This window comes from Dryobates pubescens, chromosome 3, assembly GCF_014839835.1.
Source record: "Dryobates pubescens isolate bDryPub1 chromosome 3, bDryPub1.pri, whole genome shotgun sequence".
Taxonomy (NCBI): domain Eukaryota; kingdom Metazoa; phylum Chordata; class Aves; order Piciformes; family Picidae; genus Dryobates; species Dryobates pubescens.
Genome location: NC_071614.1, coordinates 26,724,989 through 26,741,934, shown reverse-complemented (window position 1 = coordinate 26,741,934; position 16,946 = coordinate 26,724,989). Strand labels below are relative to the sequence as shown.

At 40.9% G+C, this 16,946-nt stretch overlaps 1 protein-coding gene across 4 annotated transcripts in view; it reads left to right on the top strand.

The window, feature by feature from the left end:
- The first annotated feature begins 1,530 nt into the window (after positions 1-1,530).
- Positions 1,531-16,946, top strand: part of CYRIA (CYFIP related Rac1 interactor A) — a 57,031-nt gene continuing 41,615 nt past the window's right edge. For 3 of the 4 annotated variants that reach the window (XM_054179871.1, XM_054179868.1, XM_054179870.1), the window contains exon 1: positions 1,555-1,678. Coding sequence is in view for 1 of the 4 variants with exons in the window: in XM_054179867.1 (XP_054035842.1) it covers positions 1,638-1,678 (41 nt within the window). In the remaining 3 variants the exon portion in view is untranslated. Of the gene's footprint in view, positions 1,679-16,946 lie in introns of all 4 variants that reach the window. The other variant, XM_054179867.1, reaches the window with a different exon arrangement.

The window sequence follows — 16,946 nt, the reverse complement described above, 5'->3', positions numbered from 1 at the left end:
GCATTCAGAAGGCATGCCCCAGAAGAAAAAAGTAAACAGAGCGTTAGGCTGCTAGCTAGGAATCTAAGGTTCAGTTCTCTATGCTGGTTCAAGATTTCCATGTGACTGTTCTTCCCACTTGAAAGTGGAGCAATGCTATTTACTTTTTTTTTTAAAGGTACTCTGAGACTTGTGGATAAAATATGCAAGCCAGCAGCTTAGAGTTCTATTAAGCTGGGTGTTGTAAGGGTAGCTATATTAAGTATGTGCTACAGTCACAGGCACCAAGCCTTTTAATAGACTATGTATGTCACTTGAATTATTTTCTAACTAGAAAATTCGGAAATTTTAGACCAAAGTAGAACAATTCAAGGACATCTGGATACAGCCTGTGTAAAGGTAAGAAGTTAAAGTGTGTAAGTATTGCTGATCTGGGAAACTTGCTCCGTGGGAGTGACATGCCAGAGGCACAAGACAGCAGCAGGCTCGATGTGCTGACAGCTCTACCAGACCACTTGGCTTCACAGCACTTCAAAACTTGACTTAATTTATGAGAATCACACCTCTCAGTGTGGGCACAGGCCTTTCCTTCAATGCATCTGCCCCAGGCAGAATGCAGCTGTGTTGAACTCTCGGGTTCACTGGCACAGTGCTGTAATGGCTTTTGTGGTCGGCATCATGGCTTCACATATTTAAAGTGCTCAGCAAGCAAAATCCTGCTATGAACCATTAACCAGATATTTCTGTGCTGTATTTCAAATATTGTTATTTGTAGTTGTTTTATCTTTTTTTTCCTTTCTTTCTTTTCTTCCCATAAATGACTTTGTAGATTGGATTTTGGGGAAGGGGAAAATCAAGCGCAGAGTAGCCACTCTTGCAACTTTAACCTTACTTAACCCCTTTAAAAAAAAAAAAAAAAAGGGAAAGAAAAAAAAAAGGAGGAAGTACGAAGTATTTTCACGAGCTGTGAATGGGCTCAGATCTGTTTTTGACGTCTTGAGGAAGTGCTGCCTTCTGCAAAGGCAGAAATGCAAAAAACCAAAAATGATGTTTGCAGCCCCACTGAACTCAAACATTCACACACATACAGACGCGTCCCGCCTCCTCCTAAAAAGGAGCCCTGCGGCTGGGAGGAGAAGGGATGGATCTCTGCAAAACGGTGTGGATCTGTATCAGTGCCGATGCTCCGGGGTGGGGGTGCAGCACGGGTAACAACCACAGGTTTCCCTGACCTTATTTCTAAGCAAATAACTCGGACCCCTCCCCTCTTGCCGGGATGGGGAGCCTGAGGGTCCTCGCGGACATGAGGGACTGGGGACCCCTCCTCCCCCGGAACTTCGTCTCCTCGTTACCCTTATTCAGAACCATACCGCCGCCTCCCCTTCCCATCCGCTACCGTCCAGTGAACCTCCCATTCCTCTCCTACCCCTATGGACGTCGGAGGGGGCCGCGCCTCGCCCCCCGCGCCAGCCGGAGGCGGTGGCGGGAGGCGGATCCGAGGGAGCCGCGCCCGCCCGCCCGGGGGCAGCCGCCGGCGGGAACCGCACGCAGCCACGGCGGGGCGGGCTTGGGAGCGTCGGGCTGGGCCGGGCCGGGTTCGGCTGCGTCGCGCAGCTCCGGGGGGTGTTTCTGAGGCGCGGGGGAGACGAAGGGGATGGATGAGGGTCCCTTTAGCGGCGAGCGGCAACGGGTGGCTCAGGTAAGCGGAGGGGAGGCACGGTGGGGCTGGGAATCACCGCCTGCTTGGAGACTGTGGTGTGGCTAGCTGGCTGAGCTGCTTCTGTAGCTCCTTCCCGCAGTGCCCTCCGCATCGACCCCGCCGGCAGCAGGGCGGGGATGGGGCTCTGCGGCCGCGGGGCTTTCTTCAACCAGAGGGCTTTCCTTGCCCCATTGCCCTCCACCGCCCTGAGCCCTTGCAGCCGGCTTTGTGCCGACTTCTCGGTCCAGGGTCACCCCGTCGCTGGCTGGCGGGCCGCAGGCGGCGCGGCTCCCCCTGCCCTGCTCGTCGCCGACGTGGGGGCGGCCTGGCGACGGAGGCCGGGTGGACAGTCGGTGACGGGGAGTCACCGGGAGATGCAGCCAACTGTTGCCTGGGAAGGCGCCGGCCCCTGACCGTCGCCAGCTCCTGTATCACCGGGGCGGTGAGCACTGAGAGGCTTCACACCGTTTCGGCTACCGGTTGCGTTTGGAGATGCATTGGTTGCGGTGGGACCCCACCGTGGAGATTCTCCGGTTGGCCCTGCCCCAAGCCGGGGAGACGCTTCCCTCGGGCACACGCCCTCCAGGGTATAAATGTGGGTTTTCATTGCCGGCCGGTGAATACCGGAGCCGCCGTGGCTGCAGAGGAGAGCAGACCCGGTACTAGGACCTGCCTCTTGACTGCAGCTGGGCCCAGGGCAGCCTGGCTCCACTCTACCACTGGCCGAGGACAGCAATCACACAACGCGGTGTAGTCCTTGCTGGAGTAAGCACGCCTGTGCTGTGGTGAGGGCAGAGGAAGGGATTAGGACAACAACTTGGATTATACCGAAAACTTCCAGCTGCTGGGGGTTGTTGGATGCAGCGTGCTTTAAACACGTTATTTCCAGAGGGATGTACCTAGACATGAGATGAAAAACCTGATCTGTAATACTGCATTCACCTCGTTGTTTGAATCGCTGTCCACGTTGACATGTGTTACAGTGAACAGATACCGCGCTTCCATCTACTCTTCCTATTCTTATTTTCTTCTCTAATTCAATTTCAAGACCGTTTAACTTCAAATTTATTTATTTGGGTTTTGTTACAAGGTTTTGACAATACGTGATGCCACTGTGTAAAATTGCACGCTCCAGAATTCACTGGCAACACAGCAAGACTTTTAACTTCATACGCTTTCAGTGGTCTTGCTAATGACTCGATGAGGGTGGTAATACGTGTTGGTTTCCAGCCTGGACCTGGTAGCATTTGATTACCATACAACTCATCTTCGTGCTGTTTTTGTTAACCAACTCCTAAAGGCAGTTTCTATAGGTATGGGAAAAGAGTAAGTTAAGGGAAACAGGTCTGGTTTAGCTTTACTTATTCTCACCATCTGCAAGCGACCCCCCCCCCCCCAAAAAAAAAAAAAAAAAAAAAAAAAAAAGAAGACAACTTTGTGAATTCTTAGGTGAGCTGTGGAATGAAATGCTGTTGTGACCTTGTGGGCAGGGAATTTCACATGCTCAGCACAGCTCCCTAACTCATATTGCATGGGGAAGAACTAAGCTGATACTTCCCACTTCTCTGTTACACTTTGTATTTTTTTTTTAACATGTAAGGAAGACTTATCAGCCATGTATTTATTTGTTTTTCTAAGGAATAAGCTTTGTAGTTTATCTTTGATTCTCCTTTCTACTCTCCTGTAATACCCCTACTCCCACACCTCACTGGATATGAATTTTAAAAACAGTGATAATACCCTACTACTCATGTATTTAGCTTTCCTAGGGTAAAAGTTTTAATGAAATTACAGATTATGGGAACAGCAGGAAGGGTTTGACTTAGCTGATCCTTTATGCTTTTAATGAATCTAAAAAAAAATAAATTTTAAAACTTCAGTAGTATAGTTTGTCACCTCTTTAAGTTTCAATTAAATGTAAATTGTCAAGTCTAAGCAAGGCTTACTCAGTTATTTATACAGTTTCTTAATGACTGCTCAGTATTTTATTGTATCCTGCTGTTTTTGCAGTGATGCTTCATTTTCTTCTGTGAACTTCTGTTCTTTATTAAAAAACAAAATAAACAAACCACAAGTAATTAAAAAGACAATGTATGCCTGTAATTAGAATAAAAAAACAGTGAAGTCACACATGAAAAATGGTGATCATTTTGGATACTCTTACATAGTTACTGTCAGCAGATGTCATTTCTCCCTAATAGTGAGTCTGTTGGCGAGTTTTACAGTGCTGGGAAGATAATTCATTGTTAGCGTGCTTAGCTTGTCTTCGTGACATCATTTTTTGACACTGTTTTGTCAGGCTGAAATATCTTTTCCACAGCAGTATGGTAGTCTCACAAAGACATTGAGGATTTGCATGTGCAGTATGTTGCAGATTTCTACATGTTATGTGTTACACAAAATGAGAGCTTAAAATATGTTAAGAATACTAAGTGAATTTAGATGAATAACAGTTCCTATTCTTTAACAGAAATAGTATTTTATAGGTGTACAGATTATGTAAGATCTTTTAAACTTATCATACTTAAATGTATTTGCAAATACTCTAATTAAAAGAGATTTTAGAGCAACTGTAAAAGTTTTAAACTTTAGTACTAGGTGCATAATGCATACAATAGCACGGAAACATAATCACTTAGTTCACATTTTTCACAAAACAGGAAAATACTATTGTGTATCCAGAACTTGTATACAATCCAGGCATCATTAGGTCTGTTAAATCCCTAGAGAACACACAGTATGTCAAGGTGACCTGTAACATCAGTGGACAAAGGAATATGTGTATTAATAAAGTACGTTGATTTGAAGCAGCCAAAAGCTCTTAGTGTTCCTTCCATACTGAATTCAGTATGTATTTGGATCTGTTTCAGTGTTATCAGTCATTCTTTTAGCAATGCTTTCTACTCACACTATCTAGGAATGCAAAAGAGTAACATTAAATCAGAGAAAACAGTTTGAGAGGCATGAATTAAAATACTTAATATATGGGGCAACTTGAGAGTTGCAAAAACGCAGTCATAAATTTGAATTTTGTTGTTTAAATTAAAATTGCATTAGAAGCTGCTATGCACCCATGTGAATGATGATGAAGGCAGCGTGAATGATGTGAGATGTGCAGGTTCTAATTCTTGTGAAGTACTGAATTTACCATCCTTCTCCTTTCATAGAATCCCAATTCACACTTCCACCTAAAATGAAAAATGTGTCTTTATTTTCCCTCTTTATATACTTTTTGATACAAATTCCTGAGTTAAACTGGTAGCATTAGTTGCTTCTCCAGGACAAATATGACCCTGTGCAGCACTGAAACATTTTTATTTAGTATTGTGAATTTTAAGTGCTTAGAAATAATCTCGTGGTTAGTGTCTTTGTGTTGACATTACGTATCAGTCAGTCTTGCCCTAATTCAGGAATAGTGACTTTCGCATCATGCTAATGACTGAAAATTTAGGAACTTGTCAACAGACTACAAAATCAGTGCTTTACATACTTCTTTTTACCTGTCCATGATAGTATTTCTCTAGGGCTGTTTAAATTGCCAGTTGACAGGCTGACTTTTAAAACCATGGTTTGGGTGACTGGTAGTACAAAGGGTGAAGCTAATGCCTAAGTCCAAGACTTATTTTTTTTATGATCTGTGTAAGAAACTTATGAAGTTTGTAAAATCTGAAAATGCCGTTTGAAAGATTCCAGTAGCACATAGCACGCTGGAGCTATGTGTGCCTATCCTGAGTGCTAGTCTGGTTTAGTTGAAGTCTTAAGTTCGTAAGTGTGATTTATGACCCTATATGTCTCTTAGACCTGTTGAAGAGCATCAAAAGAGCATGTGAGTTGTCATGTCTAGGATATGGCATGGAGAATACTGGGATTTTGAGTTTTGTGCTCTGTTTGCGATGTGCTCTGAGTGACCAAGTCATATATGAGTCATTTAGTAGCACTGTGGAGGTGTTTTGGTGTTTTTAAGGAGATGTGTAGACCCAGACTGGGATTTTAGATAAAAGCCATTCTGTACTCTTCTATAGCTCTCTGATACACATAGGTTTAACTTAAAATTTGAGTAGTTGTTAGAAGCTTTTTTATATATAATTTATGTCATCGAGGGGGAAGAAGGGGAAAATCTTTCTCCCTGTTGCTTTACAGCCTGAATTCATAAATTATTTGAGTGGCCTATTTTACAGTTAGATGCCTCAAAGCTAAGGTTCATGTTCTTAAAACTCATGTCTGAAAGCACACTGTTTGGTTTTTTTTTATATTTTTTACTGTGAAGAGAATCAGAGGCACAGCAATTCATTTCTGCATCCATCTTGACCTGTTGCCACCATGACTGTTCTGGAGAGTGGCATCTCTTCCCTCCTAACTGCTTTTGACATCCTGAGATGGGAGTATTCCCTTACGATTTGAAAAGCTTGTTTTGCTAAGAAATAAGTAAGTATAAGCTATTTATGCAAACTTGAGGAAGACGCATAGGTGATGATGTTTATCTCTCCCTCTCCTTACATTTGATTGTGCATTAGTTATATCCCTCACTCCTGAATTCTGAAGCTTAATTCTATGGCCCCTTTTCAGCTTGGAAGTAGTGAGCACACATCTCTCTCTTCCCAGGAGACTGCAACCAGCAGCAAGTCATAAACTGTCCTTTATTTCACCTGCAACTGTTACTTGGATAAAAAGAATTAATTAGGCCAGAGGGAGAGTGACTCCTGCCTTGTGATTAAAGCATTTAGGTGAGAGAATCTGATTTCTATGTGTATTTCATTCTTTCATCCAGTAAATATTTTTCCTTCTCATAGCTTCAGCAGGAGTAATCTAGGACAGACCATAGTCTGTGGGTTGGGGTACTACTCTGCCATGAAGAGATGTGGTTATGAGCCAGCCTCTCAACCTGGAAAAAGCCTACTACCCAATTTTACTTCCTCTGTGGTTACTTTCCTGATGCTTTAAAATTGCTCGATGATGCTTGGAGGCATGCTCGTGCCTTCTCATTCGAAACTTTAAAATTGCATGACTCCTTTTCTCATCAGCTTATGAAAGAGATGACTTTGTATTTTGCTTCTGGGATGACCTGAGGGTTCTATAGCTCTTTTAATAACATGGGCAGCTTTCAGGGTAGGTGGCATTCAAGGTACAGCTTTCACCAATTTGTTTCCTGCTTCCTGCTTACTATCCCAGTTGTCTTAATTTTCATTATATGCCCAAATTTATTGCAGCCATGTTCAAAATCTTTCTGTGAGCCCATTTTGTGTTTCTAGTCTCCTATGTAGATAGTGTAGATTTTGGGGGATAAGAGAGAATTTTGCAAGACTTAGTCTTGCTTCAGGAGAGCTTTTATTTTGGAATTGGAACACAATTTGAGCCTAGTTTGATTCAGTCACCTAGCATGGGCATCTTGTCCTTGCTGAGATGCTTTGTGATGTCCACTGTATGTATGCTTGGCTAGCAGATGCAGGATGTCCAGAAGACCCATGTCCTGATTGGAACAGTGCCTACTGCAAAGGTGGGACATTTTAGGACAGCTTGGTACTATTTGCCTCTGCACCTGAATTGAGCCCAGAAGTGTCCTAAGACTGTTGTTGTATAGTTAGACTGAGAAGTGGGAGAAAGAAAACCTGCTTTCTGTTTTATTTTCTTTATTATAAATGTACTTGGTACCTAAACCATCACAATTTTCATTTTGCAGCTGCCCTAGATTAAGTCTGGAAGTTAGCTGGAGTTAATGGCTCTCTGGGAAGAGGGGGAGAAAGTTCATCTTCTAGTTTCTCTCATGCATATTAATAGCAATGTGGAGCTGTGGGGCAAAAATTCATTACTGTTTGTTGTTAGATGATATGGAAATGCTAAGTGATGGTGCCACTTAGGGAGCTGAATGGTTTTGGAGAAGAAGGAAAAATTCTCTCTGATCCATATGACCCTATCTCTAGCAAATTGATTCCAGAATTATGTTTAAATAGCTTCCATGAGAAATGTGCAGTGGTTACTTTTTTGGTAAAGATGATTTGCTGATCCTAATTTTTTTGGAGTGGGTTGGGAAAGGAGGCAATATTGAGGGGAAAATTTTGTAATAATAATTCAATACAGTTGTTCAAACCTGTTTAGATTTTAGAAGGGTAGATTGTTAAGTTTGTTACATTTCCAGGAACAGTCTAATTTTATCTTTCATACTTTCTCCACCCACATATACATGCTCTGACTCCTTGTACTGTGTTACTTTGCATGGTGTTTTGCTTCAAGGATTGTCTATATACTGTTGGTGGCTCTTTCAGATAAAGATTTCGTGATATACATTGGCATATCTAGAAGCTTCTGGAAATAAGTTTGTAATTCTCTTTCTAATAATTGATGGCAGAAGAGGGCAGGGGAGTAGATATTCTGTAACCATTTTTCCTGTATTTTCAGTATTAAAGCCTAAATGCTGTGTAGGACTGGAACACTTCCCTCACCCTCTTACAAGGCTGTGCTTCAGCCGGGCTCTGTAATACCAATTACTGTGGGAATGGTTTGTTGTTCCAAATGAGATCATAATGGGAATGCTGGAAAATCAGTCTCTCTCAAAATGTGTTTCATGCTCTGAATACTTGAGAGATTTTGTTAGCGTGTAACACTTAAGTCTTCAGGGTTTATGTTTTTAATTAGAGAAGGTGTTAAAAAAAAAATCCACTTGCTATTTTCTATCAACATCTCTTGTATGCAAAAGGAAAATAGAAAACATGTCCTGATCTTGAAGTATTCTGAGGATATGTTGCCTGTAGAACTGACTACTTCTTTTTTTTTTTTTTTTTAACCCCCAGAAGACAGGGAGAGAGCACACACATCAGCAGCCTTATAAGTGTAGATAATCTGCTTGTCCATTTTTATACTGAGAGACAAAAAATAATTGGGGTCTGACTACTTGATGCTGTTGTTTTACTGAGGTTTTGATTCATTACGGCACAGACAGTATCATGTTGTCCTTTACTGAACTAAAAGTAAGTCCGCCCCAAAAAAATAAAAAAATCCCCTTTTGTTCTGCTGCTGAGGAACACTGTGGGCTGCCAAATCCTGGCAGTCTGAGTCACCACAATCGTAATAAAGTGTTTGTACTTTTGTGGTTGCTGTTATTCAGTGTCTTCTAATTTATTCATAAGGCAAAGGGACACCTACAGGCTAAAATACTACTTTTTAAAGAAATACTCTATGTTTATACTGAAGTAACATTTGTCAAAAGAGAATTAAATACATCTTGGTAATGGTTCAACGCTTCCAATGAACAAAGGGTAGTCTTTGACAATAAGAAATATATATATGGTTTTTTAAATCCATTTGATGTGTAAGAATGTTTGGCTTCAAAATATAATGGGATTATTTTAAACTTCTTACTAAACTCTGCTGTTTTGACCATCTGATTTGGCCTGATAATGATCTAATAACCAGGGAGACTGTTTCCTTCCTTTAAAAAAACCCAAGAGTTTTAAAGACAGAGATTCTGACCCTGGAAATGCCTATCTGTATTTTAACTTTGGTGCGTGGGCTGTGACCCATCAAGCATAACTCATGTAATTAAAATCCAGTTGTTTTCATGATCACTCCCAAACAAAGCAGTCAAATACTAAGTTGCAATGTTCAACTCAAGCTCAGAAGGACTGCAAATACACAGCTGAAGGAAAGAAAGGTGGTTCTGAATCAACAGTGGGGACCTCGAAGGCCGACAAATACATTCTCTGACTCCACAGCAGATGTGTGCAGGTGACTGTGCGGACACTGTGATGGTCTGCGTGATGTACCCTGTCACCTGTGCCTGGGCAGGAGATGGGAGTTCTTATAAACTCTTGAGCCCATCACCTTACATGGAAAGGAGATTTTCCCTTACAATTTCTCCATTCTTCAACTCTTAAAAGGTAGGATTCCTTATCATTTTAACTCTTATTATCAGTTATTGGGGCAGAAACAATTATTTCTTTCTATTGATACAAGAAAAACAAGGCTTTTATTCCTATTTGTGCCTGATACATAAGGAATTATGTGTGTTATTTACCTTTCCCTAATGTAGCACTAAGGACATTTCCACAGTACTATTAAAAACAAACAAACAAAACCGAAAAAGCCCAGCCAAACAAAACAAAAACACAAAAAGCCCAAACAAAACCATCCAAATTTGGTAAGTCATATCATAAGTAATTTTCCCTGACTCTGTCTTGTAGAGCTGCTAAACAAAGGAAATGTGGACTGAGCTGGTGTGGGTGGTGAGCACTGGGGTGATGTGGGACACACGGAAATTCATGTGGCAGAAAGTACTGTAATTTTAATTGCTGCTCTGCGTCATAGTATCACTACAGCTGTTTCCCAAAGAAGAGGTTTGCATGCTATTAACACGACAGTCACACAAAGAAAGATGGTAGATAAGCAAATGCAAATATATTATGTGCCCTCTATCCTTCAGTTTTTAATACATTCTCTAGTGATGAGTTCAGCGTGAAACACTTGGTGACATGTAATTGTATATGCATTAAGTAAATGGCAGTTGATTCGTGGTGTCCCTCTCTCAGGGTATATATTCTTAATGTGCTGAGGTAGGGATGAGTGAATAGTAGTGCAGCTCTCAGCTTCTTGAATCATATGGCAATGCAGTCCCTCTCAGGGTGCTGACTTCCTTTCTCCTTTTTTTGCCCATAAAAGGAGAAAAGTGCTGCCATATGACTCGCTTTAGAAAGAATCATAAGCAGAGGATCGGGGAGTGGGGGAGGTAGTTCAGGTATCTTTGTTCCTTGTATGTGGTACAAGGCATTCTGCTTTCTGTGTTTAGTGTGATATTACTAACATAGTATGTGGTTGTATTTTCTTCAGCTGACATTGGAAGTAAATATTTAATTCTTTTAATAACCTTTATGTGTCTGTGTGGATGAAAGATTCTGATAGGAAGTTGAATATAAATGAATTTGGAAGGGAAATGAAAATCCTAGTTCTAAGGGATTAGGCTTTCTTCCAAACCTGCAGACACTTTACTGCTGGTGATTAAAGACTGACTGTGTGTGATATTCTCCCATCTTGTGCCAGTGACTCTGGGTAGGCATGCCTAGGTTTATTGCATAATTTTTCACTGTTAAAAAGTTTAATCTTTGTTTTTTCCAGAAAACAGGCTATTCAGGTGATTCTCTGAAGACTTGCCCAGAAATCAAATCTGGACATCTTGGGTGCCTTTTCATGACTGGAGAAGTCTTCATTTTTACTGCAATATGACAGTGACTTTGAATGTAGAGTAAAGCAGGAGCTGCTCGACTTCCTTTGACATAATGTGACAAAAAATCACAGACCTGATGAAGGTCATGTTTTCTCTTCATAGATCAAAGGCATTTAACAGCTCTAAATAAGTTCCATCCAGCTTCTGCCACAGTATTCAGTGTGGTCCTGATTTGGCATCAGAATGTGCAGCCAGTACCAGCATGGTCTCAAACTGTCAGCTTCAGCTGTGCTGCCTGCTGATGTCCTGCATATGCACTCAAAGCCATCTATGAGTCAATGATTCACAGTATTGATCAGCTTGGATTTAGTCAGCCTTGTACGTTCCCTCTACCTACTGATGCTGTAAAACAGTTTGACATGGGGGCATGTAAATCAGCTGCCTCTCTTCTTGCTCAGTCTAACACAAGGTGTTTTAGAAATCACAGAGTCAAAAGGCAGCTGAAAAAAATGGAGTTCTTAGTAATGAGCAGTTATTTCCCAGCATCACTCTTCTCTAGTGTCACTGTTGGTGTTCTGTGAAGAGAGCAAAAGGACCATACTAATTCTAGATCTGAAGTAACATTTTCTTTCAAGATTTTATTTTTTTCCCCTTCCTGCATCTGATCTAGGATGTAGGCCAAGATCTGTGACAAACAGATGTCTGTCTCATGACAACAATGCTATCATCACTGGGATTTAGTCAATTTGTTACTTCACTTATGTGGGAGGGTTTTTCTTGTTTTGTAGGTTTTTCTTTGTTTTCCTTGGAAGATGTGATAGTGACTTCTGGTTAATTGAAATGATGGTCTATAATTGAATGCTGATGTCAGTGTTGGGATAGATGTGTTATATTTTCATCTTTGTGAAAGACAGAAACTGTGCCTGTACTTCAGGACATTCCAATTAAAGTATTCCCAAATCAAAGTGTGAGAGTTCATCTTGTGGGAGCAGATGGTTATTAGGTGAACTATTAGGTAGACTCACTGGACCAGATTGACAACCAGTATTTCAACAGCTATATATGGTTCAGCAAGGTTTTACATAATAATATGCAGATTTGTCAATACTGTGGTAGGGTGACCTTGGCTGGACACCAGATGCTCAGCAAAGGCACCTTATTCCCCCACCCCGAGAGTACAGTGGAGATAAAAGGCTATGGGTTGAACCATGGACAGAGACATCCAGTAATTACCATCAGGGGCAAAACATACTCAACTACTCCAGTGTGGGTCCCTTCCATTGTGTTTACACCTTCAGGAATGGACTGCTCCAGCATGGGTCTCCATGAGTCTACAGGTTCTTTCAGGATGCAGCTCTAAATGGGCTTCCCACAGGGTCACAGTCTTCTTTGGGTATCCACCTGCAATGGCATGAGGTCCTCCACAGGCTGTGGGTGGATAGCTGGTCCACTGTTAACTCTGTGGGCAGCAAGGGTACGAAAGCTCTTCACTGAGAGAGTCGTTAGCCATTGGAATGGGCTGCCTAGGGAGGTGGTGGAGTCACCATCCCTGGAAGTGTTCAAGAGGGGACTGGACGTGGCACTTGGTGCCATGGTTTAGTCATGAGGTCTGTGGTGACAGGTTGGACTAGATGATCTTTGAGGTCTCTTCCAACCTTGGTGATTCTGTGTGATCAGGGACTACAGGGCTACAGGGACATCACTGCTCTGACTCCCTCCCTCTGCTCCTCCTTGTCCTTCACTGACTTCTGTGTCAGCAGAATTGTTTCTCTCTCATATTCTCCTCTGTCTGATTGCAATTGCATGTTTTTTAATTCCCCACTTAAATATGTTATCCTGGTAGCACTACCACCATTGCTGATAGGCTCAGCCTTGGCCAGCAGCAGGTCCATCTTGTGGCTGACTGGCATTGGCTGTATTGGACATGGGGGAAGCTTCTAGCAGCTTCTCACAGAAACCAGCCTTGCCACCAAAACCTTGACTTCCAAACCCAATGCACAATACCATTACACTTTTAAGACTACTTCAGTGTAAGCAGAATAGGGAAAGGAGAAGCATGGAGTGAGAAGATTTGTGACAGGGGTGTATGTTTTTGTACAGTTAGTGTAATTTTTCAGTACCCTGTGATACCACATAATCACAGTGATTCTTGCTAAGCATGATATTTGCATCGTCATTTGCATCCAAGTGTTTTCCTCTGAAAATTCTTGTATGCTTGAGTTTACAAAGATTTCTTGCTTGTGTTTCTTTATATGCAAAATAAGGGTGAATATTTTTGTTTCAGGTTTGCATGAGTTTTTTTTTAAGTAATTGAGAGTTCTGAGAAGAAGCATTTTTGTCTTCACAGGTTTAATTTTGTGACTTATTGGGGGGGAGGGGTGGGGGGGGAAATTGTTCCTGAAATGCTGGCCTTGTAAAATTAATGCCTTTCTTGACCACTACCCCAATGTGGATAAAGTTTGTGGATAAAGTTTGGAGAAGCAGAGTCTCAGCTGCTGTGCACTGGGATGCTGTTGGTTGAGCTATGCCTGTTTTATACCAGCTGACAGTCAGGACCAGTGTTCTACTGGCAGAAGTCCAGACTTGCTGAAATTAAGAAGTCAGATGCTCATCTTCAGTCTGTCTGAACACACTGAAAAAGTTCAAAACCGAGACAGTGCAGATTTTCATGTGTGCTGTACATAGTTCACGTGGAAACACAAATGCTCAACTATTACATGTTTATTGAGTTCTGTTCTCTTGATTTGAAAATGACGCCTAGGTAAGGATGTGTCATTGAAGCTAGAAGCTATAATGGCTGGAGAAGGTGAGCTGTTCATTCTGACTGCTTATGGAATTAACTTCTGAAAATTATGTTCTCCAGAAGCAGCTGGGTACTATAATCATGATGTGTGTTCATAGTAGGAACTAAATAAGAAATGGATGTGGAATGCAAATATACTGTTACATTTTTAGTATTGTTTGTGACACAGTTTTGTCCTGTGCCAACTAACAGTCTTCCAGATAATGCCCAAGAATAGTTCTGGGGTTAGGAGACATGACGGATAATTTCCAAAAGGCTGTTTGCATTTGGCCCGGCTACTTTGGAAGGATAGAATTTTAGTTGTACAGTCATGAGTTGTACCATTCTTGCTGGTTCCAAGCCCAGTGCATGGCTCTGTGCCCTGATCTGTTTTGTTTACTGACATATATGTGGCCACAGATCCTGCTTTCCAGGAAGCTGGGACTCAGCAGCTTCTTTGGGAAGGGAATGGCAGGATTGTTTTGGTGTGGTTAGAAAGGTAGGAGAAAATTTATGAAGAATTGCGGTTTTGCATTTTGAATAAAAATGAATAAATTAAATGTAAGCAGATGACATTCATAGTGTCTTCAACCAGAGGATGTATATCCTGGCAGTGGTGTAAAATTGATCCCTGTCCTAAGCTTTGCCTTCTGTTACCTAAAGGAGCAGTAGCAACCTGCTAGAACAAATCTGTAGGGATTTCCCCAGGGAAATCCCTGTCTTAGGAAAATGTTTTAGCCCTTTCCTAATTGTTTGAATGGTTCCTATCAAGGTGGTGCAAGTCTAATTTTATATTTAGTGAAAAATTTAGGACATGAGTGAGAGTTTTGGGTGCTGGTTTGGTATGTTTCTTTCTTTTTTTTTTTTTTTTAAATCTAAGCAATGTTAATACTATTAGCCTCCTAATGACTTAACATAGTCTGCTCCAACAGACAACTTACAGGTTGCCTCTAGTCCATGGAGTGCTTCCATCTGTCTTACCGGTTCTCCTCTATAGGAAATAAGGAATTGCTGTAGGGATGGTGTAGTCTGCCTGGTGAACTGGCCATACACCCCTCCACCTGCATGTGGTCAACTGATCAAAAACTGAGCTTCTGGTCCCCATGCAAACAGTGACAGGCCAAGTGGCATTTCTGGTGTGCTTTGAGGGTTGCATGAAGAGAGATTCAAAGCTTGGGTCAGGATGCTCTAAGGATATATTACCATCAACATTTCTTGCATCTTTCTGTGTAATTTTAAATAGCACCAGCTTAGGCAGAAGACATAATGAGCCTGTGTTTTTTACAGTACATACAGTGATGTGTGTTATGCTGCTGCTCATTTTTTATTTTTTGTGTCTTAAGTCAAAATAGAGATTTGTCATTTCACTTAGGAATGTGTGCGGGTTTTTTTCAAGTAAAGGTCTTCTAAACAATGAAATAATATTATGATTGCATAATTAAGATTCAGAGTCTGGCCTCTGACTCACTTCATCTTATTTAAGTTTTCTGTTTCACTTTTGAATGACAACATTATGTAGTCCATTTTGTAATGCAACTTCACTTAACTGTCTATTTGCAAGTAAAATTAATATAGCATCTTTGCTATTTATGCTTTGTTGAATACTGATCATACAGTCTTAATTATTTATTACACAGCAGGAAACTTTCAAAGTAGCAGCTGTGTTTTGCCTTAAGTCAAATTGGTTGTGAACTATGACTGCTCAAATCCCTGGGCAGATAATAAGCTTTACTTCCAGCAAGTCCCCCAGACTGCTGTACTAAAGGTACTGAACTGGCTTCTGCATTTCATTGTATGAATGCATTATAACTAGTGTTGAATTGACTTACTGTATCCTACTAAAAGAGTAAAAAATATGTGATGGTTTGCCTCCCTGGTGATGTCCTTCCCTTAAATCAGCATCAAGAATTTTGCTAAGGTTGCCAGTGTCTGTCTGTTTTTGTCCTTCTTAATCATGCTGGTGTTTAAGAAGTCATACCTTTACTTTCTTTCCAACTTTGAAATTCTCCTGATGACAGGAGGAGTTGCTTATAAACATATTTTTTCACCTCATGTTTAGGTCAGAGTATTGTGAGGAGTATTCTGATATTTAATTATTATTAAGTCCTGTCCCTCTTCATTCCTCCCGTCTTTCCTGTGGAAGACTGTGATATTAACTTTGGACTGTTTATCTCCACTTTTAAAGGAGTATGGCTTTTCAAAGGTCTAACACGGTAAATTTTAAGCTCTTTCGGTCGGAGTAGTTTATCTTTCTCTCCTGTGGCACTTTGCTTCCCACTCAACAGTCTCAGGACTGAGAAATGCTTCTTACCTCACTATCTTACCTCAACGAAATTGCCATGTGGCCTGAACCACACAGTTGCTGCTTGCAAAACAAGAAGTGGTTTCTGGCATCTGTTCCTAGTCTTTTTTTTTTTTAAATATCCATTTTATACCTGCTCATACTAACAATATGGGTTGGACTGATACTGGTTTTATATCCCATTTGAGATGGGTTTAGTTTGATTTTAGTTCAGACTGAAAAAAGCTTGGTTATCTGGGTTAAATTTTATGAAAAGGTTAAAAAGCAAACTTCTACAATGTAATGTGTGCTTTGTTAAACATGTACTCCAGGCTAGCTACTACCAAAGTTATGTTTACAATAGCTATTCTGTATAAGTTGCAAAGTTTTTGGAATGTCATGATTCAGTTGAACAGGAGATGCTCTTTGATAGTCGTAGGGTTTTGTTGCCAAAATGTACTTTTTTCTATATAAAAATGTGGCTCAGCTGTTGAAGTAACTGCACTACAGTCTACTTGCCAGCCATCATTTCTAAGATGTTTATGAGTGTATTTTGCATCTGCTACATGAGAGGTTATTGTTGCCAGCACTGTTAATGTTCTCCAGATAAGCCAAGTTATGTAACAGAACAAACTAGACTAACATAAAATGACTAATGTAATTGAAGAAAGTTCTTATTTACCTTTCTTTTGCTCGATGTTAGAGCTCAGTATTCTTAAATAGCTCTCTAGATTAGGTGCTATGATGAGCATGCAGTTTCCTAAATTAATCCAGGTGTCTTGTTTTGCAATAAAAAAATTCTAAAGCTTCCACCAACTATATTTTATCTTCTTTTCTTGTGTCTAATTCACAACTTCTATGCTATTTTTTATCTTGTAGCAATGTTTTAATTTTTATTCCATGGAGTTCTAGACAGAATTATTTTTTTCTGCCCCACTTGCCATAAATTTAAATTAGTTTTCTGGTAATTTTTTACCATAAATAAACTTGCAAGTCTTGTTCTATAAGTAATTTTCTGAAAATTTCTGTTCAAATACTTCTGTAGAACTCGATA